Below are 22,849 nucleotides of genomic sequence, written 5' to 3'. Positions count from 1 at the left end.
TTAGGAAGAGATGAACAAGGGAGGGGAGCACTTCTCTTGCTACCTTTGACATGCTTGAACTAGTGTCCTGATGGAAAAATCCTGTAGAATTTAAAACCAAGTTTTCCAAACGTATGGGTTTTTTCGTGTTTTGCCTTTTTTTTTTTTCCCCCTTCAGTCTTGTTAGAAATTTAACAGTTATAACTCTGCTATAGCCATCTAAGGGCAATTCAAATGGCTCAATGAAAAAACACTTCATTCTGCTGTAGTTCATAACAGGTCCTACAAAACTGATTGCACATCTACTTATTCCACCTTGGTAAACCGCTATGCTCTTCCTACAAGAAAAACTACATCTCATGAGTAAGCGTTACAACTCCATTTCTGACCTTTCACTGTTTTGGAGCACCTTAAGCCAGGCAATTCCACTGAATTTTTCTTTTTTTCCACAATTCTAACTTTTCCATCAGTTAACAAAGTACTAGAATTAGAGCAACAAAGTTAACAAATTCTGCAGAGAACATGACCCAGTATCGCTAAGCAGAAATTCTGTTGGAGTCACCTACAAGTAGACAGAAGAGTTTTCTTTCTAAAAGATTTTAAGTTCTGTCTCTTCCTACCCACAGACAGGCAGCCAGGAACCAAAGGTTCAAGCCTTCACATGACGAAGGCAAATAGAGAGAAACCTGCAGTACTGCAGTAGATTTTAAAAGTATTTGCTCCAAGACAAATTACTGCATTTATACATTTATTTTTTTTTAAATTTGTTCCTGGTATGAAGCAACAGCACAGATGGATAAGTTTAAAATGCCATTTCCTTGTTACCTTGCACCGTAAGGAAGACAGATGCTGTGGTAGATCCACCCTCGTTAGAAGCGATGCAGTTGTACTTGCCAGCATCCGTGAGCTTTACAGCCTTCACCTCTAAAGACAGGTTGCTCATCATCCTTATTCGCAGGGGTCCTTAAGCCTCACATCCTGCCATTTCTCTGCCAGGTGAGGTTGTAACGCACCGTGCTTAAAGTTAGGCAGGTCAAGATGGCTCCTTCGCCAGGGACAACTGTGACGTTATTAGGAACCTGAATCATGGGTGGAGGCTCTGCATAAAAAGAACAGAACAAAGAACAATATTATAAGAGAATAATATTTGGGAACCTTTGCTTCGCTTGTGGATTCTTGATAAACAATTTCAAGTAAACTATAGTGTAAAAAAATAACAATAAAAAAAAAGATAATGTAACACTGGTTTAACATTTATTTTCATTTCACATTGCTGAAGCCATGAAGCAGAACCCAGGGCAGCATCCTCATTCCCTGATGCTAAGGTACCGGACAGGAGCTTACATCACAAGAACACACCTGATTTAGGTCAAAACTACTGTATCGGGCAGGATGAAAGATCACATCATATATGAGAAAGGATGTAGCACTGTGTTCTTTGAGTTCATCTTGCACTGAGAAGAGACAGGACCACCACCACGTCTGAGTCTGATCTCTGACTGAGGTGTGACCACACACAGTGGAATCTCAGCTACACATTAGATTTTTACAGGCTTCATATGAAAAAAACCATAGAATCTTAGAATGGTTTGGGTTGGAAGGGACCTTTAAAGATCATCTAGTTCCAACCCCCTGCCATGGGCAGGGACACCCTCCACCAGCCCAGGTTGCCCAAGCCCCATCCAACCTGGCCTTGAACACTGCCAGGGAGCCAGGGGCAGCCACGGCTTCTCTGGGCAACCTGTGCCAGGGCCTCACCATCCTCACAGGGAAGAATTTCTGCCTCACATCTCATCTAAATCTCCCCTCCTTCAGCTTAAACCCATTCCCCCTTGGCCTGTCACTACACTCCCTCATAAACAGCCCCTCTCCAGCTTTCCTGTAGGCTCCCTTCAGAAACTGGTAAACCACAATTAGATCTCCCTGGAGCCGCCTTTTCTCCAGGCTGAACAACCCCAACTCTCTCAGCCTGTCCTCAATAGCAGAGGTGCTCCAGCCCTGTGATCAGCTTCGTGGCCTCCTCTGGACTCGCTCCACCAGCTCCATGTCCTTCTTGTCCTGGGGAACCCAGAGCTGGACGCAGTACTGCAGGTGGGGTCTCACCAGAGTGGAGTAGGGGGGCAGGATCCCCTCCCTCGACCTGCTGGTCACACCTCTCTTGATGCAGCCCAGGACACACTGCCGGCTCATGTGGAGCTTCTCATCAATCAATACCCCCAAGTCCTTCTCCTCAGGGCTGCTCTCAATCCATTCCTCGCCCAGCCCGTAGCTGTGCTTGGGATTGCACCGACCCACATGCAGGGCCTTGCACGTGTGACTAGCAAGCTCCAACAGCAATAATGACACCAAGTCAACAGCTGCTCTGTGCATCATTATTAAGTGCTTTCCATGACGATCTCTACAAGGGAACGTGGAAGGAGAGAGCATCTGCTCCCCTAACTTTATCTGATCAAGAACCTTGTCACATGGGATAAGGAAAAGGGGAGGTAATAAACACTATGCAGAGACACAGACCTGACAGACAAACAATAGCAGAGACAATGACAAGAAAAACTTCATCATGCTGATTGACCGGCTACCAAGAAGCGAGAGCATCATTTCCAAGAGGAGCCAACCTGGCCTTTGCAACTGTAAGGACCCAAACCTGGTGGTCCCAGATGTGGCGGAAGCTGTGCCAACTGATAAAGGAATGTGCGGGGAAGCGAATCAGGGAGGAGCCGGGGCAGTAGGCAGAAAGGGGCATAGAAGGGGCCTGTTGCACGTCAGACATCACCAGTCAGTACTCTCATCCGGCTGAGCCCTGCGCCTGATCTCCACAGTCTGTCCCGTCGCCTTATTAAATCTTTTTGTGGGGGGTGCAGTTTGTTAGCAAACAGCTGGAACAGCTGGCATGAAGCACGTAAGAGGGCCTGGGATCTGGGCAGGGGTATCGGGGGGGACAGAGGGGCCGTGCCAATACCCAAGGGATCTGCGGTGCGTGTGCTCTCCGTAGCGAGCTCCGACCTTACCAGGCGGGCAGGAGGGGGGCTGGCTGTCCCATGCTTTATGCAAGTCCTGCATGGAGCTGCTGTTGAAGGCAGTCTGTGGAGCCGGCTGTGTCAGTGGCGCATGCTCAGCTTCACTGCTGACAAATGTGCAACAGGAAAGCGGCAGCAGTGTCCGTGCATCTGGGACACGGACCCTCGGGTCCCTGGGAGCACGGGGCTGAGCGCCAGCAGCCAGGCTGGGGGAATTCCTACCACCACCTACAACATCCCGTACCAGTTCCCACTCAAATCTTAGGTCACTTCATTATCTTTTCCTTCCCAGTTGTACGTATTTTTTGTTGTAACTTCCACTATTTGTCATTATTTGCTTTCCACTCTACTCATCTGTACACTTCTGTCACACTCCTGGAAGAAAGCAGCTGCAATAATTTTGTACTGGAATTAAAATTTGAAACCACAAGTGCTTAAGAGAGGAGCAGTCGTCCTGATCCTTCTTGAGATATCAGTGATAAAAGGAGGCAATATTTAAATGCTGGAGAAAGAAAACACACTATGTGTCGCTTTATGCATTCCCATTGAAAAGCATTTTTTTTTTTCCTGATTTGTTTTTCCTCAGACTGGTTCTTGAAAAAAAAAAAAAATATTCTAAGTGGGATGTTTAGCAGAAATAAGAGAGCTGGAAGAACAAGACCCAATCTTTATCAGTACCTGTCAAAAATCAATTATCCTAAGTAAAATTAAAAAAAGTCTGTATTTATTATAGAGCCAGCCGTAACTCCTCCTGACTTAAGCCTCACGCGGGCTCTCAGATGAGGTTCACAAGGTTTCTGCTGGATCTCTGCATGCTGGCGTGCAGCCCTGCTGCGCTGTGAGCGCAGTCCCTAACAGCAATCACCTTTACTACCGAAACTCTGAACGCATGCAGAGGAGAGTCAACAACAGCTAGACTTGCTTACTGAGAACGGGTTTCTCCCCTGCGCTTTAGGTTTTGGTTTGCTTGGGAGGAACAACAAGTCTTCTAATGCTTTCCATGGGTGTATCACCAAGTATGTTGCTTAAAGAAACTTAGGAAAAAAGAGAGAGATGAAGGCCAGTTCAGGACTAAAATCCCTCTCTTTTGCGTGTCAGTCTGGTGGAGCATGACATCTTTTGGACCACGCCAGCCTCTTACCACCACAGTGGACACACAGCAATCCCCCCAGCCGAATCCCCTGTATTCAGGGCACTTTGGTTAAGGTGCCTGCATGAGCTAACGAGCCATTTGACATTTTAAAGATTGATTTCATCTTACTAGTATTAAAACTCAAGTGTTTGCTTTTTCTGAAACTAGAAGATGTTGACACAGTTCCAATACCTTTCACACAGCAGTCGACAAAACGGATTATCTGCGATACACTGTCTGTCAGCTGGGCAAACTAAGAATACTTGAAAAGATTGTTTACTTTGCTTAAAGAAGAAATTTCAAGCGATTTTCTTCCAAATATTTGTACACAAGGATTTCAAAGCATCTCCCTCACATTAATCCGCTTCATGGCTCAAAACAGAACTAATTGCTCATGTTTACATAGTGAGTCAGTCTCAGCCAATCTCTCGGTGCTCTGTAAATGAGAGGACACAGGAATTTTTCCCCTTGTCACTCTCTACTTTCAGGTGCTACCAATATCACAAGAAAAAAGTTAGGATTCTCTTTCAGTTTTCTCTGTAAGGAGGAAGATGGTTGCAACTTCCAGACCAAGAATCTTTAGGTCCACAATTTCCGGGACAGAATATAACAGCTTCTTGTCCTCCAGAACATGGTTTGAAACAAGGATATGGAAATACCCTATCCGCCTGAAGGATCTGCACAGCCAAAATATAAAACAGTGCTCTAGACCTAGGACTTGGGTAAGTATTTGAGTAGAATAGAACAGGAACATCGATACTTTATGTGACTAAAAGGATCTTTCTCTCCTTAAAATTTACTACTTGGTATAAGAGGGTTGTTCCTCTACAAACTTTGCCTTGCATGGAATCAATAACAAACCGGTTTCTTTGGATTTGCTCATCCTGCCTGGAAAAGAGAAGGTGAAGGGATATCCAGTCACCCTCTTCAACTACTGAGGGGGACGTTTTAGAGAATACAGAGTTAGAGTCTTCTCAGGGCACAAAAAACCCCAAGGATGCGAGTCTGTGGTCAAAATATGCAGTCGGGGAAATTCTGACTAGATATGCAAAATATTTTCCTAGTGGGGGTAGTTAAGCACTGCAGGCTGCCCACGGAACTTGTGAAATCTCTGTCCTTGGGGACATTCAAAGTTTGATTGGACAAGTTCCCGAGAAACACCATCAAGCGTGGAAGTGAATTCTGCTTTGAGCTGCGAGTTGGACTAGGTAACTTCCAAAGGTCCCTCCAGCCTAAATTGTTTTGTGCTTCTGTGGTTCATAATCCAGGTTAACTAACCTGAATTAGCTACTTCAGGAGATAAAGAAACAAGACAGCTTTGATTTCAAGCAGTTATATGAAACCCTGATGCTGAATTCAAACTGCTGTTCTGAGCTCTCCTATCCTCACAGCCACTGCACATCAACTGACTCATCTCCAGTGTCTTCCCTAGTCAAGAGCAATAGTTTACACTTCTGCATGACAGATGTCCCATCGGCACAAATAGAAGACTGTATAGAACGGATTTTTGTTTCAAAATAGAAATTATTTTTCCCCTTGTCCCTCATGGCAACTGTGAAAACTTAAGTGACAGAATTTGCTATAGGACAGGCAGGGTTTTCATCCACCCACCTACGTGCATAAATAAGCTTTTCTTAATTCTTCCTGCAGACAACCTCTACTGTCCACTGAAGCAGCTCAAACCCATGCCTGGTTTTATGTTTTCTCCATCTGTGTTTGGGGTGTATCTTGGTTTACAGTTACTTAAACTGAACTCCTCTGACAGAGTAGAAGGATTAACTTTGTGAAGTAAAGCCTGTTGTTATACTTTGGGAAACATTTCTAGCTGATCTGCAATTGAAACCCTCCAGATGATCATCTGGACATTAACATTTACCTTCACAGAAGAACGACTTTACTTTCTCCCTTCCTCCCACTCCAAATTTTTATGTCCAAAGCTTGACCAGGATGACACTATTCACTTCTCTGGAAGGATTCTCTCTTACCACAACTAACTTGCAGTAATAATTAAAGGAGCATAATCATCTGAACAGGTCATTAACTTAGATAAGGAGAATTCCCTCTCCCTCAGAGCAAGTGGAATACCAGTGCTTTATGCTTTGAAACTGCTCTAACACATAAGGCACACCAACTGATACTAAATGGATGGCTAGATTTATAACTACTCATCCTGTAAATTGAGATTTTTATGAAGTTAGGAATATTTTAAATTAAATTCAAAAAATAAACGAACAGTAATTAAAAATTATCTACTGGGTAGATAATGATTGCTAGCCAATTTGGGGCTAGCAACTAAATACTACTGTTTATTCAAAATTATCTTTGTTATTAGCCTGATTTACTCCTCATTTGTTTTTACTTCATCTAGTTATTCACTTGTAAAAAATTCAAGGTACTAGATGAGATTTCCAACAATTTACTGAATCTCGTTCTTAAAAAAGTAGAAGAACACTTTTGAATGCAACTTTTGTAATTCCTTGTCTATCCCATAACACATAGATACAATCAAGTAAACATGTAATTGCTACAGCTTGAAATAAACACGAGAACAACTGAAATCTCAGATTTCAATTTCTGCTTCTACAGGTCGTATTTATTCTGCAAGTCCAACTGACAGTAGGAACTACTTTAAATATTAACATTGGATTTGTTTGAAACAGATGTGCTGAGTAAACATCAGCACACTTGTGTGCTTGAGTCAGAAAAAACACATTAATTAAAAATATATTTATTTTATTGGCCTGATGAGCCATTGCTCTCTCAAGCGTTCAGCGTAGAAGGATGGACTACTACCCACCTGATACATCCAGAAATGTCTGCGCTCGTCCAGTTCCTGCACTGCTGGTCGCCAAACATTCGTAAAAGCCTTCATCGGACAAGGAGACCTCAGCAATTTCCCAACTCATACTAGATGATTCTCTGGGGGAAGAAAAGGGCATACTCACTAAATTCCTGAAGGACTCAAAGAGGTACAAGAACCTGGTTTCCTGACTACCGGCGTAGGAGATTTTCACAATAATTAAGAGGAAAAAGAGACCCTCTGATGAATCAAATTGGACCTAGCTTTATGGATTTTATCTAAGGAAACAATATATACCTCGTCAGGCTTTTTACAAGTATTAAGAAGTGTAAGGTTTTGCAGAATGTCTCACTTGCACATATGCCTTTAACACCTATCAACAGTTGTCTCAATAGCTAAAGCCACTGTATTTGCAGTCATTCACTCAGCTGCTCGTACTCTGTTGTGCTATTTCCTATTGAGAAGATACCTTTCCTTAACACCAACAAGTTTCTACGTAGAGCCAGTATGCAGTACCAAACCCGTGGCTCTTACTAGCAGGGGTAACAAGCGTTCACCCTCCCAGCCCGAGCTTCTCAAACTCACAGGAACAGGTAGGGACGCCACATAAAGGAGTCCTCATCCTTTACCAGATACAATCTGCTTTCTCCCCTCTATATGCAAATCCACCATTAGGTTCATACCATGGAGAGAGCAGCACCTACCCTACTACAAGATGACCACAGCCAGACAGCTCTCTTTGCACTTTTTAAACTGCAGGGACTATCTCCATCCCAGACATTTACAACCCAGCGAAGTGTGAAGTATCAATACGAAGATGACTGACTTCTGCTCTGCTGGCTGCACCTCTGAACCTATGACCAGCAATAACTACGATAACCCAATATTCTGCACATTGATTGCCTAGCCGTACAAAAATAAACAGCACAACAAATTGAATTGATGGATTCAAGACTGAAAGTGGAAGGTGGGGCACAGAAGAGACACGAGCAAGATAATACAACAGAAATGCAGAGAAATACTTAGAGTTTTTCAGTAAATCACAGAGAGGGCAAAGCTGATAGGCAATAATACCGTGTATCTATCGCATGCAACATTAAAGTCAAGAGGAGAATAAAATAACAATATTGACTGGTGGTTACATGTGCTTAAAACTAGACACTCCTACAGCTTCCCAAGATTCCAAACCACATTTTACACAACTAATGGTGCAGACACACAGCTGATGACAAAGGAGCAAAACAGTGGTGGTTCTGCAGCATCCCAGTGCTCCCTGTGGCCTGTTGCTATGGCATATAAACAAAACTGATGAGCGCCCAAACATCCATGATAGCTTTGGCAAGTCATTGCCACCTTATGGGAAAACACTGAATTACTGACCCCTTCATCTCTTTTGTTTGCCTGAATAGATTGATTTATCAGCCCTTAAAGGATAAAGAACAAGAGAAAGAGAGTTGGAATATGCGTGAAAGCTCAGTGTTGTAATGCGGTGAGACAGACAATTACACCACAAAAGAAAACAGTATATAGTGACCTTAAATGGCTTCCTACTTATTCTCTCTTACTTCATACTTATTCTAGATAACCTAATATATCATATATCAAATCTGTGACATTTTACAGCGCAATGCTGGCAAATAGTGTTGGCAGTTACTGCCAAGACTAAAGAATAAGGTAGTGTTTCTTCCAAGTAAAGAGTGAGAAATTTCTCTTTTTCATGGAAAGTAGGTTAAAAGTGGAGTTATGCAAGCCTATTCTTCTTCATTCCTGACTTTTGCTGTACACCAGATGTCGAACATGGAAGCCTTCAGAATGGAAGCATAAAAGGAAAAGTCCAGAGTGGAAAAGCTTGGCAAATAGAGACCCACGGTGGTCTATTAAAAAAAATAAATAAATACAAGAATGGCAGCACTGAATAATACACACCTCAAGGCATCTCCTGCACACTTTGGCACTGACTCCAAAAAGCAGTAACCGCACACAACTCTTTGCACCATGTGTTGCTGGGATAACTGAGCACCTTTCAGCATCACGCCATTTATTCACCCCAATCGTTTTACAATACGTGCAATTTGCTGCTCGAGCTGCTTATCTAGTCAGCTTGGAAAATACAAACACACTCCCTTAGCCAAGTTGCAAAATCCAAAGACCAAATCACATCCTTGTTACTAGTTACCATAGAAACCCCATCAGAGAGCACAGTGATATTCATGTTGTATCTGACCTCACCACAAACGACCACGCTCCGGATCCCGCTTTCACCTGGGAAGAAGGTACCACCAGCAGCAGGCTGCGGCTCACAGGAATGAGCTAATCCCACTCGTACCGCACTAGTTAACACATAGTTTGGAGGGGTATATTCTGCATGGTTTAGCAAATCAGATGCTAGGCTTGATTAACAACCACAAACACTAGTTAATTAAAAAAAAAATTACTGTGAATCATGATGATTATTTTAATTAACTAAATGGATTGCCTTTCTTGTCAGAATTTCACATGTTATTTTTGCTGATTCTGCCCTTCGCGGGATTGGTGGGATCTGCCATTTACAATACAGAATGGATTTTAAAGACACATTGGTATTCAGTTCCCACTGATTTCCCACTAGAATGAGGTGCTTAACTACTGTTCTTGGGCTCCTAAATCAGACTTGTCAGAAACACACTCGGACATTAATCAAAATCCAAGTTTTCTTACTAGACCACCACGGGATGCAGAAATCTAGAAAAACAAAGCTGTTGCAATTTTAGAAAAATTTCTTTTTCCTACACACATTACTCTTTTAAAGTTTCCTACAGACGTTACTCGTCCTACACATGTTACTCATTTAAAATTAGGAGTTATTATTAAAGCTGATAGTACCTCTGGAATCAAAAGTAAAAAACCCTTTTTCTAAGTATGTTCACTTCAAGAACCCTCTACCCATATTCATTCTAATGACATTTTCACATAAACAGCTGTCATGATAGAACTATAATGTTCAACTTATAAATAATTTACTTTTTGAAGTAAGTATTAAAAAAAATAATTGAGTAACAATGACATCACGTCACTAAAACAAAACTCATTCAAACTCATCCAATGCAGAGCAATAATACAGCTCAAATCTGCTTTAAACTAGTAAGCTGGACAATTCCTGTATGGAACTTCCCTACTAACAAAATGCAGACAAGCCAAGATGAATTAGATCCTATTTAACTGAGACCAATAATATTTGGCTTGAGATATATTTTGTTAAATTAACTTGGATGATCTGTTCATTCATCTGGTCTGTAATATGAAAATGAAAAATGCAGCCCAATCATAAAGGTGCTGGGTATGTGAAAAGCAAGGAGTACACATGTGTGGTTTGATAACTGAAGAATGGAAAAAGTTACACAGCTGCTGAAGTATGTGTCAGGCTTGACTAAATGTAAATGGCACCTCATTAAAAAAAAAAAAAAAGAGCTGCAGCATTTCATACTGCCAACAGTGTACAAGGGAGCTTCAGAATTTATTTATTTTGGTAGTCATGTACTTGTAATCAAATGCTAGATCTTCCCCTTCAGCCTTCTCCTGAAGTGCTCCAGGCTTTGCAAGAGGCTGCCGATACCGTTTTCTAGTACATACTTACCTTTCATTTCCAACTGCCAGAATTACAAAATGGACTTTATAAATGAATTAAAATACTCATAAGTGTTTGTTCATTCTTTTCTCATTCTACAGAGAAAGAGCATGTAATCCATTTTGTATACAGAAATCTCAAGAGCCTTGTGGCATATTCAGTATAAGTTTTCTGATTGAGAGACTTTCTGAAGAGGAAAATTTTCTAGGCTAGGTCATAGGACGTACTGCTAGGGCATCCGTGAAAGGAATTAGAAATAAAACAACTTAAGGTATGTTCCGTAATCATCTATGTATCATTGGACAGGTGGGGGGCGTCCAGAAAAAAAGCTAGTTATCGATCTACTTTACATAACTTTAAAAATACAAGTTAAAAGCATTTGCCTTCTAGACTTAATTTTAAGAGTTAGTTTATCATAATTTAAGAGCACATGTTTGAGGGGAATTTTGGCCAGAACCATATAATCTCATCATCTACACAGAGTATACACCCTCCTCAAACACCCTCATGTGTGTGTGTATATATATATATGTAAAATAAATCTCTCCATAAAATACAGCCTCCCTAATGAATATCACCAAAAATAACAGAATGGAAGTAAAAGAATATAAGCAGTATATAATAGTAAATAATAAATAGAAATCATGGAATAGGAAATAAAACACTGGGGGGGGGGGGGAGGTCACTACTTACTTGAAGAACTGATCCACTCCTAGTTTAAGTCCATTTTTAGCAAAACGCTGAGTAAAAGGTATAAGACTTTCTACGTGGCAAGGAACAGACCCTGGCTGCAGGTAATATCCTGGAGTCTTGGTGGGCATTGTAACTTTTGGAGCATCTGAAGAAAGCAAATATTGCCCAAAAGATTATTAATAGCTACTAACATATATCCTGTCTTTTCCTTTTGTTAAAAGGAAATTCAATTTCTGATAAAGTCATACTTGGTAGATAATAACATTAACTTGTCCATCATGATATAAAGATAGAACTTTGGAAGGAAACAGCACAGAAAGTACTTCTGTAAGTTAGAAAAAGATATTACATATCAATTTTAACTGATTCAGCTGTGACAAGTGTACATTCAAGTCAAAATCTCTTACCAGGAGTAATGCTAGAAAATGAAACACTCGAAACTCTCTGAAAAAGATAATCATCCTTGTCATAGCCCGTTATTTTAACAAAAAAAGCTTCATCTGGTGGAATGAAGTCAGAAATATTCCACAGTCCATAGGGCTTTCTGTCAGGATAGTATTTCACAGGCAAGGTTTTAAGGAGCTCCCCTGTAATACTCAGAAGTTCCAGTCGGTCTACTCTAGCTGGAAGAAAGATCCCCGTGGTATTTAGCAGCACGAAGGTAGGAATCCCTAGAAAAACAGAAACATGCTATTTTAAGTGCTAAAAAAATAGTAATTCAAAAAGGAAAGGTTAAATTCCAGATGTATGGCCCACTACCCCATGAATACTCCATTCAGTTTCAACCCTTACTAAGTAGCGCTAAGCTGCGCTCTGCTTATTAGCTGTCAGGAGAGGCAGCGCTGATTAGGGTGGAAATTGCTGAGTTCCAACAGGCATTTCTGAAATAGCAGCCTCTTCATTAGCTCCTCACCATGCCCCAGAGCCAAAGGCTTTTTCTGAAGCTCCAAAAGTAACAGAAATAGAGTTGCAATTTTGAGGTATTTCATAGCTAATAATATCTGGATTTATGTGACATAAAAAAACCCAAGCTAATACGAAAAAATACCGTAGTATGAGCCCAAGAACCAACCACCAGCAGCCCCACAGTTATCGCAAAGTTAACCAGAGAGACCATCACAGAGTTCTACTTGGGGGCCCAAAAATGCTAATTGTTTAGCATAGAATAAAACGGAAACGAACCTTGCACTGGTCTGCTGGATGTTTTTTTAAAGTCTAATGTTGGCTTCCTAGAAAACCCAGCTCGAAAGTCAATAGTGCTGAGACCTGTGATCCGAACAGAGTGCCTTCCACTGCTCGAGGTCTGAAAAAGCAACAGAGTGAAAGACCACGTGCGTAACCAGCACTTCAGGAATTGCAAACTTTCTGATCCATCCACCGAGTTCCGTAGACAGACTTCAGCTTTCATTCAAAACAGGACAGAAAGAAGGGTTATGCCAAAAGCTGCAAGTAAAAAGACCTCTAATACAGCTTTACTTTCAGCTACCAGAGCCTACAATTGTAGCATCGGCAAGAGCAGCCAATTAGTCTGGGAGGTAAATCACAACGCACACAAGGTCAGCAGCTACTTGTCACATGCCAGTGGCTGTAATGGGAGGCTCTCTGGAAGTTAGGGTTTTCACCATTATAAAGTATATTACAAAATAGTAAATGAAGTCAACAGAAATATCAGCGTAAAATTTTTGCTGGTAATCTATACAAACAATTTACTTCCGGCACTACAATAATTTATCTTACCTTTTAATTAGTAAGCGCCCTTTTTAAATATACACAAAACTAACTTTACCCATGAGGCACATGCAGGAGTCATAGGCGCTGCACATCATGAAGCAAGCGGCAAGCACAGACCAACCTCAATCCATACCATATATTAAAGGTTCTTCTCTTTCCTGGCCAAGGCCTCAGAGGGAAAGCAGAGGATGCAGAAACACCGCTCACCTCTATTCTCCACAGCCCCACTTTGCATTTCTGGCTGAATCAGCAAAAAAAACAAATCCCAAACAATGCCTGCCTGTCCACCCACTCATGAAAAGCCTTAACTTCATGTTGTTTGAGGGCACCGTTGCTTTAGGCAAGGCCTCAATCTTACAATTATTTTTATTTATCCTCTTTAAAGTTACTTTTATCATTCTACGCCAAGAAAGAACAGGACAACTGGTACTTGCCAAGAGTGCACAGGAATCCAAGGCTTTTTGTCCTTACCTGCTTCCACCCTTCAGGTGTTAGGAAAAAAAAAAAAGAAACAACCCAAAAAACACCCCACTGCTGCACTGCACCGAGCATGGAGTTAGATTTTTTTTCCCTCCTCTTTTACACAGACTTAACAGTGACAAACCCATGGAGAATTTCAACCAGCACAGCAGGAAAAAATAAAGCTTCAGAAGGCTGTGAAGAGTGATAGCTAAGCTATATTATGCCAAGATCAATCTGCAGTTTGTAGAACCTACTCTGAGTTTTTGTTCAGGGAGACGATACGGCACACAAGACTTGCAATGTGAAAGAAAATCAGTATTAAAATGAAGTAATTCCACTGAGCTTTATCCATCTAGAGAGTATTATCTGATCCAACCACACAATTCCTTCAGTTTAGTAGCCACCTCTGATACAGCTGCATGTGCATATTAAACAGTTGTTTCTTGTAACTAACTGCCTAGGGACAGCCATTTAGACATTATGACAAATTGATGTCTATCTGATTAAAACAACCTCTATTTGGTTAGCCTTTCACCTCAGAAAAATCACTACTGAAGCCTTTTTTATATAAACCAGCTGTTAACAATACAAAGAAATATTTAAGTGTGCCAAACAACTCATGTTATCAAGCGTTAATTGGCAGTTAAAATTTCATTAGACAAACTCAGTGACAAAGTTTTCTTTTTATAGCTTTATGCATCTGTATAAGGAATTTATGGTGTGAATAAACTTTTCACAAAGTTTTAAGGCTGTAGTCACAGCCTTAAAATCTTAGTGCACACAAACCAGGGACTAAAGCTGAGTAAACGATCCACAGAAAAATACATTTCTCTTCATGAATTATTCAGACCTTTGGATACCTGTAAAACAAACCCTTAGTTTTTACACAACAGAAAAACCAAGCTAGGATGGCTAAATCAATTTTTAATTGCATGGTTATATTTGTATGTTTATATTTACAGTGATGGAGATACGCAGCTGAATCAGGCTCTCAGGAGTGTGCTCGTTAGCAGAAGTTACTCTGGACTGGTTTGTCCTTACACTCCGCTGAGGCTGCCGCATCCGGCTCGGGGGAACCGCAGCAGCAGCGCTCATTAAAGACCTGTCTGGATCACAAGAACAGCCAAGCTGTTCTGCTGATTTCTCACTGCTTTCCCTCTCCTTTTCTCAACCACGCAGACGATCATTTAAGCAGCAGGGAAGTTTTTGTGGCATTGCCCAGCTGAAGAAGGCAGGGCCTGTGGATTAAGGACAGACCACAAGAGCAGCTGATGGCTCCTCGGCCTGCCTCACCTCCATCACTCGCTAGCCTTCTCAACCGAAAACACAGGGCAGGCAAGGCCTTAAGGAGCAGTTAGGTACAACTGCCTTCAAGTGCTGCTCTCCTGGAGCTCGCAGATAACTTATTTGCAAGATGCTAGATGCCTCCCAAACTGCTCCCAAGAAATCTTTTAAGAGGAGTCCACAGGACAGGTCTTTGTGGGAGGGATTTAGCAAAAACTAACTGATGCTTCCTCTTCCATCAAACAACTCCGACTGTTCCTGATGAGGCTCATCTCTTGGTAGGTATCTCAGCAGCAGGACCAGCAGATAAATTCAGTCTCTCTGCACCTCCAAGCTAGCTGTGAGCAAATGCAACAGCAGGAGCATCTTTCTGAAGAAGCACATGTCCTCCTGCACAAAACCTGTACTGTTTGCTGACGTCCTACGGAGAGAGGAGCCACATGCTCATCTCATGTCATTGCTCTTTGAAAAGACTCCTGTCACCTTGCAAACCAAGGGTACTGTAGCAGATCTGAAAGGAAAACTTATTTCTAAAATATACACATACAGGCATGGATTTGACATCCTCACAACTGGAGTACCTGAAGGCAACTGGAGGCCTCCTGCAGCACAGGAGCAAGTGGATTGCATACGGTACATTTGATAGGACTCAAACCTTTGATTTGAAGGCTTCGCTGAGCGCTGAAACTACACTAACACTTGTTCATGGATTAAGGTGGGATCTTCTTGGACTGATCATTCTCCAGCTGATTTAGTAGCAGCTAATACTGTTTAGCTCACCATGATTTATAATCATACTAAAAGGACAACTTTTTGCACTTCCAGGTGACAAGTACAATAAGCTGTTTGCTCAAACCTAATTAAGACCTGGTTTGCTCATAAAAGTTAAAAGTACTTAAAATATTTCAATTATATTCAAGATCTTTTTTTTTTTTAACCTGAAATACATAAATTGGACTCTTTTGTTCTCCACAGAAGTGGAGACAGCACTATGCTAAGCTTAGAAAAAACAAAAACCTTAAGAACCCGCACGGCAAGAACAGCCTGATGCCTGGGACTGGTTTGTGTCTAGCTGAGCGCGCTGGCCCGCTTCCACCGGAGCCACTTGGCAGTTTGCATCATGCCGAGCGCCAGCCTCGGCTTTAGGAGAGCTTGTTAGCTCTGGAGGGTGTCACGCTTTGAGCCTGTAAGAGTGGCAAGTTCTTCTCTCGGCAATTCCTGGAATCTAGAAATTTGGGCAACACAGTGCTGGCATACACAAGTGGTTCCACACAGCTCAGCTCCCATCCAGAAAGGCTTCAGCTCAGCAACGGCCATGCAGGGCCAGGGAGGGATCACGCAGGGCTTTTGCTTTTTCTGTGTCCCTCTGTCACAGGGCACTGAATGTTTACTAGGCTGCATGCTTAACCCACGAGACTCCAAGAAGCTACAAAGTTCAATACTAAGACACTGACTGTAGGAAAAGTTCTCTCAGTACCCAACATGTCTGATGTTATTAAGTCCATCAGGACCCAAACCTTTCTGGTTTTTGTTTGTTTGTTTTTTCCTCCGCCCCAGACCACCAGGGTGTCTCTGTACCAGGTTTTCCAGCATTGCTGGTCCTGGCACCATAGACAGACATTCAAACAATTCTCCGTAGAGCTGCTGAGCTCTACATGCTTTTCTAGTTCCAGTTCTGCAGCAGTATCAAAAGTTTCCTGCAGCATTGTATGTGAATTCATAATCCTTTTCAAACTACTTCTGCGCTTACAGTGCGGACAACACACAGCATGCATCCATTCCGCACACCTCATTGTGGACTTGTCTATAAAGGTATCTTACATGGGTGACTTCCCCTCCAAAAATAACACTGTAGCATTTACACTTCTAGAATAGAATAGTTCACTTGGAAAGGACCTATACAAGTATGATTGTTTCCACACCCATTTAGGAAAGCTGGGATCATGCTGCTTTACCTACAGAAGGAAGTATATGACAATAAGACAAAGCATGAGTCAGTTTAGACCATGGTTACGCAACAGAGTTGAGAAGATGATGTAAAAACTTACAGTTCGTTATACCTCCCTTCCTCTCCCCCACTCCAAACACATACATCACAACACGCTGCCCCCTACGAACCAGCTTAAGGTACAGATTAGACTTTATTTGTTTGAAGATAATCTGCCCACAAAACATAGTTACATAGTCCGCTTTCTGCATACAGTTAGGCCTTGCCCAGGTTTTAAGGTGTGGTAGTAGGGTGTCATTGTGAGCTAACAGATTTGAAGTGTTGTGAAACATCAGCATCTAACTATGAAAACTATGTTGGGGCTGGTTCTTCAGTTTATATAAATACTATCTTATCCATAGCACAAGCCTTAAAGTTTTAACATTTCATTCACATTTGGTGCAATTGCACTTTGAGCAGTTGATTACAATGATATAATGAACACGTCATAAAACAAAATAACAAATAGATACATTTCCCTAACTCTAGCCAAGTCCTAAGCTTCAGCTTCCAGTTTACCACATTATAGTAAGAGTGCTCTTGCTCATCCCTACTCCCTGTTATGGTTTCAGGTAAGCAGTGTGGGGCCTGATGTACTGTGTTAACTCGAATCTCTGCTGAATTAGGAGTTAAGGCTAATCTAAGCAATCCACTTTCTGTTCCTGATTTACCCCTATTTTATACATACGTTTATTGATCTATGAACGGTAAAGATTTTAGCCACACTGGCTTCAGTGGCTCTTTTGTGTAGCAAGGTCCTAAGTGCTGTGGGAGGTTATAACATTTACACATCTCATTCCCCACACACCTCACAGCCATGGCGTGGCACTCACTGGCCACATGTGGCCAACACCAAATGTTTAAACTAGCACTGTCACCCAGACACAGTCCCACAGAACCATAGTTGTAAGCTGCCCTTTCATCACTAAGCCATTTTGTTCTTTCATTTCAGAAGCAAGTATGTAAATGGATCATTATGTAGGAGCTGGTTGCTTGTGACAGTCAGTTCCAAGAAGACCATTTCAGCACAGTCTTCATGATCCTTTCTTGGTTGGTCATTATTGCTAATCATACTGATCTTAACACTTCCAAATCCTTTAGGGTCCATTCTGTAACTGTACGTGCTAGGATAGCACTCGCTCACATGAACAAATATACTTACATTCTGCACTATTTAAATAACATACTGATAAGGAGTATGAATTAAATGTATATTTATTGACTTTGTGAACCTGCTAATGAAATCTCTGGCCTGCAAAGTGCATGTCATCTCCCTCTCCCAGTCCCCCAAACATGCTGTGCACAGCAAAGCCCCTCTGTGCCCACGCTCTCTACAGAGAGTATCTGCTCACTAGACTCCTGGTGCCCACCTCATCCTTTTTCCATCCAAAGGAAAAGGATGACCTAAGGATTAGACTTCATATAGTAACGTCTAATACGTTATCATCTTGGTAAGAATTTTGTACTAGTGCCTTCAGAATATGTCACAACACATATGTCAGAAAGGACATTTATTATAACACAATCTATGAGTATTTATGATAAATAACATAGTAAATCATTAAACAATCCCCTTATAAGCCATAGGACAAGTCATACATGATTTCTGCAGTAACTTTACCTTAATTGTCCATGTTCCAGGCTCTGGATCTTTAACATTTACTACCTTTGCAGAGTTGTGGATATTCAGCAATTCATTCAGTCCTGATCCTTTACTGATCTGCTTGCCTAAAAAACCAGAGAGTAAATACAATATTGTTCTTCTGTACTGATGTATTTTTGATATTTGACTTACTCGTTATTTAGCAGTGGAATTTACAACAGTCAAAATTCCCTGAAATTCTTTGCCAGAATACTAAAAATGCTCATTTATTTTCACTCTTTTCATTCACTTGGGAAATTTAATGCAGACTGCAACAATACAGAATGGTGGGAAACCCAGAAATTGTGAGTAAAATAAGTTCTCTTGGTTACAGAAAACACTCAGCTCTCAGTGAAAAGAAGCAGTGTAGAAGCACACTCCCTCGAAGGAGATCTTGGAACAGACTTACCCCAACCAACCTGCCAGCCCACTCACCCTTCCATCCTCTAGACCCATTTCAAGCAGGATAAACTCCACAAGACACTGAGATAAGCCAGGTTCTCCTGACAGAGGGGCATTAGGATGTGACTAAGGGTGGGAATGTATACGAGATCCTTACAGGGAATTTAGCCTGTTAGACATCACGGACATCAATAAAAAAGTGCAAGTTTTCATACTGCACCATGGCACACTTTTTACGTACACCTATGCATACAAATATATGGATGGCTGTATGCAGGAACCAGTTCTCTACGGAGAAGCATTTTGCTCCCTCAAGGCTATGAAGTACCATCGGCACTAAAACCACATCTGCCTCTTCCAGAGCACTAAAGGGAAAGGTGAAGTTGAGAATGGGATGTCCCAGTGTCGACTCTTAAGAGCTTATTAGACATGCCTTCACAAACTTCAGTGAAACTATGTGGATTTAGATGCATGGAGCTGACCTACAAAAAAGGAAAACATATAGATGGGGTCAAAGCTTCAGCTAAGCCTGAAGTTGCGCCCAGGATTGTGTGTTACCATGGTTTGAAGAGACACTGAGCAAATTTCTTTCCTGTAAACAAAGAACAATGCCTTAGTGGGGGACAGACCAGATTATATCACAGAGAACCCATCCTGTGCATAAAATACTTCCAAGATACTAGAATTTCAGCTATATCCTTAGCCAAAAGTCATTCAGAGAATACAAAACATGATCTGAATTTACTTCTGCAGTGCTGTTCCAGGTTCCTAAGGCATCAACATAACAACGAACAGTAGATTTGTTCAAAAAAGCTTTAATTAGAAATCAGCATCCAAATCTGCCTTTGCATTCCCCATCACACACTGTTCAGCTAAGGCGGGCACATGAGACGGGGTTTGATTCTCAATGCTCTCATAGTTCAAAGAATCCACACCTCGGTTTACCTTTTCCACATAAAAACCAACCATCGTGTACAGCCCCTAAATGGTCGTTCAGTGACTACATAGTACATAAAAACAAAACAAGCGTCCAGAAATTTGGAATGCAAGGACAAACAGTAAGAAAGTAGATGTGGGTGAGATCAAGTGGTCAGAATAGGGAGAATTTCCAGTTTCCTTCGAGTCATAAAAATGGAACATTGGGAACAATGTAAATATCAGAAATGCATATATCCAAAGATTCTGTATTTTAAGAAGAAAATAAAATTTTAAAGTATCCTGAAATCCTGATACTGCTTTTCAAAATGTGAGAGACATTTATGAATCACAAATACAGCCTTCCCTATTGGAGACAGTAGAGATGATTTCTTTTTTTTCCATTCACTCTTTTTGCTATCAACAAAAGAAGGTAGGAACTACTTCACCTAATGGATCATGAATTTCAATTGCTGGTGAAAGACCACTCAGGGACACTGTAACCTCTTTCAGACTTGGATCAAAAGGGATCTGCCAAGTATTTACAGCCATGGTCAAATGGTCTGTAGACAAGAGATGCACTTTGGAGGCTTGAACTGCTTCTTCAACCCATTTTAACACCTAGAAGAAAAAATAACAGTTATTATTATACTGTCAACAGTATTTTCTGCTGAAATACTGTCTCTACTGTCTTGTAGAGATTCCATGTTAGCTTCTATTGTAATAGAGCTTCTATTGTAATAGAAGCTCACTACTTTCACCTATGATCCTATGTCTGATGACACACAGCTACCACATCATCCTGAGCAAACACAGTGGGAAAGAACTTGCCTAATACAATCACCCAACTCATCATTTCAACAAAGATATTCTGGAGACAGCACAAACAGGATCTCAACCTGTATAAGGAACACACAAGAGCACAGGAATATGGAAAGAAGAGAAGACCGGACCGCCAGAAATATACAGGAAACAAAGCACCAACATCAAAGCAAAGGTACACTTCAACTTCTACTCCTCAGCTTAAGAATCAATATACACAATATGACAAAACAGCCTGGAAAAAACAAGGCCTAAAACTATATTGTCTTACCAGTGCATTATAAATTCTGAAGTCAATAGGCTTATTTGCCACATCAGGGTAAATATATTTTAATAAATACTAAGAGATATGGAATTTTAATAGAAGATATTACTGAAGCCATGATTAGCTTGATGTTTAGAGGAGTACAGAAACGGACCTGGATACACCTCTACACAACATCCACGCGTACACTTTTAAAAAGGAATTAGGGATACAAGTCTACGCACATTTCTGGTCATCAACTAACTATTAATTGCCTGAAGCAAGAAGGAAAGCCCCCTCATCCAGATGTACTCAGTAATTGCCATCTATAGACTTTTTCAAATCTTTTCCCCCTGAAGCACCTAACACGAATTACTGTGAGGCACAGCATACGGGTCAGAATAGCAGGGAACAACGCTGTACGATAGAAATTCTTGTGACCAAAACCTCAGTTGTGCCTTAGGGAATTATAGTCCTTAACTCTAAATATTTTCAACCAATGATTGTGAAATAGAACAAATTTTTAAGAGAGCAAAGCACAGGTCTACATTATCACCTATTTCAAGAGAAAGTAACAAAGACAGCCAAAATCCAGAGAGAGTCCGAGGTCTCACCTATGTACCTCCAGCTTCCACTGACTCCGGGGCTGAGCACTGTCAGATCACCCAGCAGCAATAACACGACCCAGACTGACAGAAATGGAGTCTGGCAAGCGATGCCACATGTCCCAGAGCACATCGTACAGGGTTTACCTCAGGTTTGTGGTAGGCGAGAAGAGGTGAGATGAGATTTTTCCCAAGCATACCATTAGAATAATACAGGCAGATGCCACTACTCTAAAATTGCTTTATATAACCTGATTTATCCATGTAGTTGGTCTCAGTGCCAAGACGCTGGCAGCAGGGTGGCCGGCACCAGAGTGGAGGTCCTCCGGACACCCACACCAGGGCAGATGTCTCCTGGCAGGGCTGTGGCCCACGGGAGAGACCACAGCAAAGGAGAGGAAGAGCGTGAGGAGGAAGGAGCAGCGGAGAAACCTCTTTGTACTGACCACGGCCCCATCCCCCTGGCACTGCGGGGAGGGAGGAGGAGGCAGGAGTGAAGCTGAGCTCAGGAAAGGGAGAAGGAAAGGTGTTCATACTTGTTTCCCGCTACCTGAATGAGTAATTAAATATCTATTTTAATCAGCAACAAATTAATTTTCCCAAAGTTAGTTTGCCTTGCCCTCAACAGCAATTGGTGATTTCCCCATCTTTATCTCAACCTAGAAGCTTTCTCCCCTCATTCCTCTTATTTTCTCCCCCTGCCTGGCTGCAGGAGTGAGCAGCCGAGTGGGAGCTGAGCTGTTAGCCAAGGTGAACCCCCCGCAATCAAAAAACCCAACCTCCCCCAAAAAACTACACTTGGCCTATCAAAACAAATTATATTACATCACAGAACTGCAGGTGCGGTTTTTTTTTTAACCCCATTGAAGCAACATTGATTTTGTATAACATCACGAATATGTATCTTGGCAATACTGAAACATGATTTTAGGTTACAGTTAACTATGGCTGCATTCAGAAACATCTTTTAAATGTAAAGCAGCTTTCCGTTGTGCCAGTTCAACTGGTCAGGGCAAGAGACCTGAAAACCAACAATAAACTACCCCGGACCCGTCATCCGTCAGCACTGGAGGGCTCAAGAGTAAGTCCTCAGCTCTAGGACCCAACTAACACACTAGCCCAAGAAAGCCTCGTTTCCTTGGCTTGTTGGACATGATTTGCATAAATTCTCCATTTAAAAATGGGTATACCACAGGTTTCTGTGCGAGACAACTTTGTGATAGAACTAGATTCCAGCCTGCCTTAAATAAAAGTATACCTGTTGTTGTATGTTATACTACGAATGGCCAGCAACCTTTGTGCAAATGCACAAGAAGTTTAAACAAGTAAAGGGCATAATTCAAAATACATTTGAAATGGCGGGGGCATGTTCAATAAATTATTATCCCCCCGCTATCAGTAATGCCTCACCTGAGACACGCTGAATGCTCCCAACCAGCACTGACCAGGTAACGCTACCATGTGCCCTCTCCACAAGGGTCTGCATAAGCAAGGTACTTTCAAAAGAACATATAAAAATCACTGGAAAAT

General features: G+C 41.6%; 1 protein-coding gene across 1 annotated transcript in view; it reads right to left on the bottom strand.

The window, feature by feature from the left end:
- Positions 1–950: 950 nt before the first annotated feature.
- Positions 951–22,849, bottom strand: part of LOC129200234 (hemicentin-1-like) — an 80,834-nt gene continuing 58,935 nt past the window's right edge. The window contains exons 5-11 of the mRNA XM_054811568.1: positions 20,098–20,269; positions 18,311–18,417; positions 12,408–12,528; positions 11,633–11,896; positions 11,226–11,370; positions 6,926–7,047; positions 951–1,078 (exon numbers count right to left, since the gene is read on the bottom strand). Of these exons, the coding sequence (XP_054667543.1) occupies positions 951–1,078; positions 6,926–7,047; positions 11,226–11,370; positions 11,633–11,896; positions 12,408–12,528; positions 18,311–18,417; positions 20,098–20,269 (1,059 nt within the window). The remainder of the gene's footprint in view (positions 1,079–6,925; positions 7,048–11,225; positions 11,371–11,632; positions 11,897–12,407; positions 12,529–18,310; positions 18,418–20,097; positions 20,270–22,849) is intronic.

Source organism: Grus americana, unplaced genomic scaffold (assembly GCF_028858705.1).
Source record: "Grus americana isolate bGruAme1 unplaced genomic scaffold, bGruAme1.mat H_18, whole genome shotgun sequence".
Lineage (NCBI taxonomy): Eukaryota > Metazoa > Chordata > Aves > Gruiformes > Gruidae > Grus > Grus americana.
The sequence above is the reverse complement of the archived record's forward strand: the minus strand, read 5'-3'. Positions and strand labels throughout refer to the sequence as shown.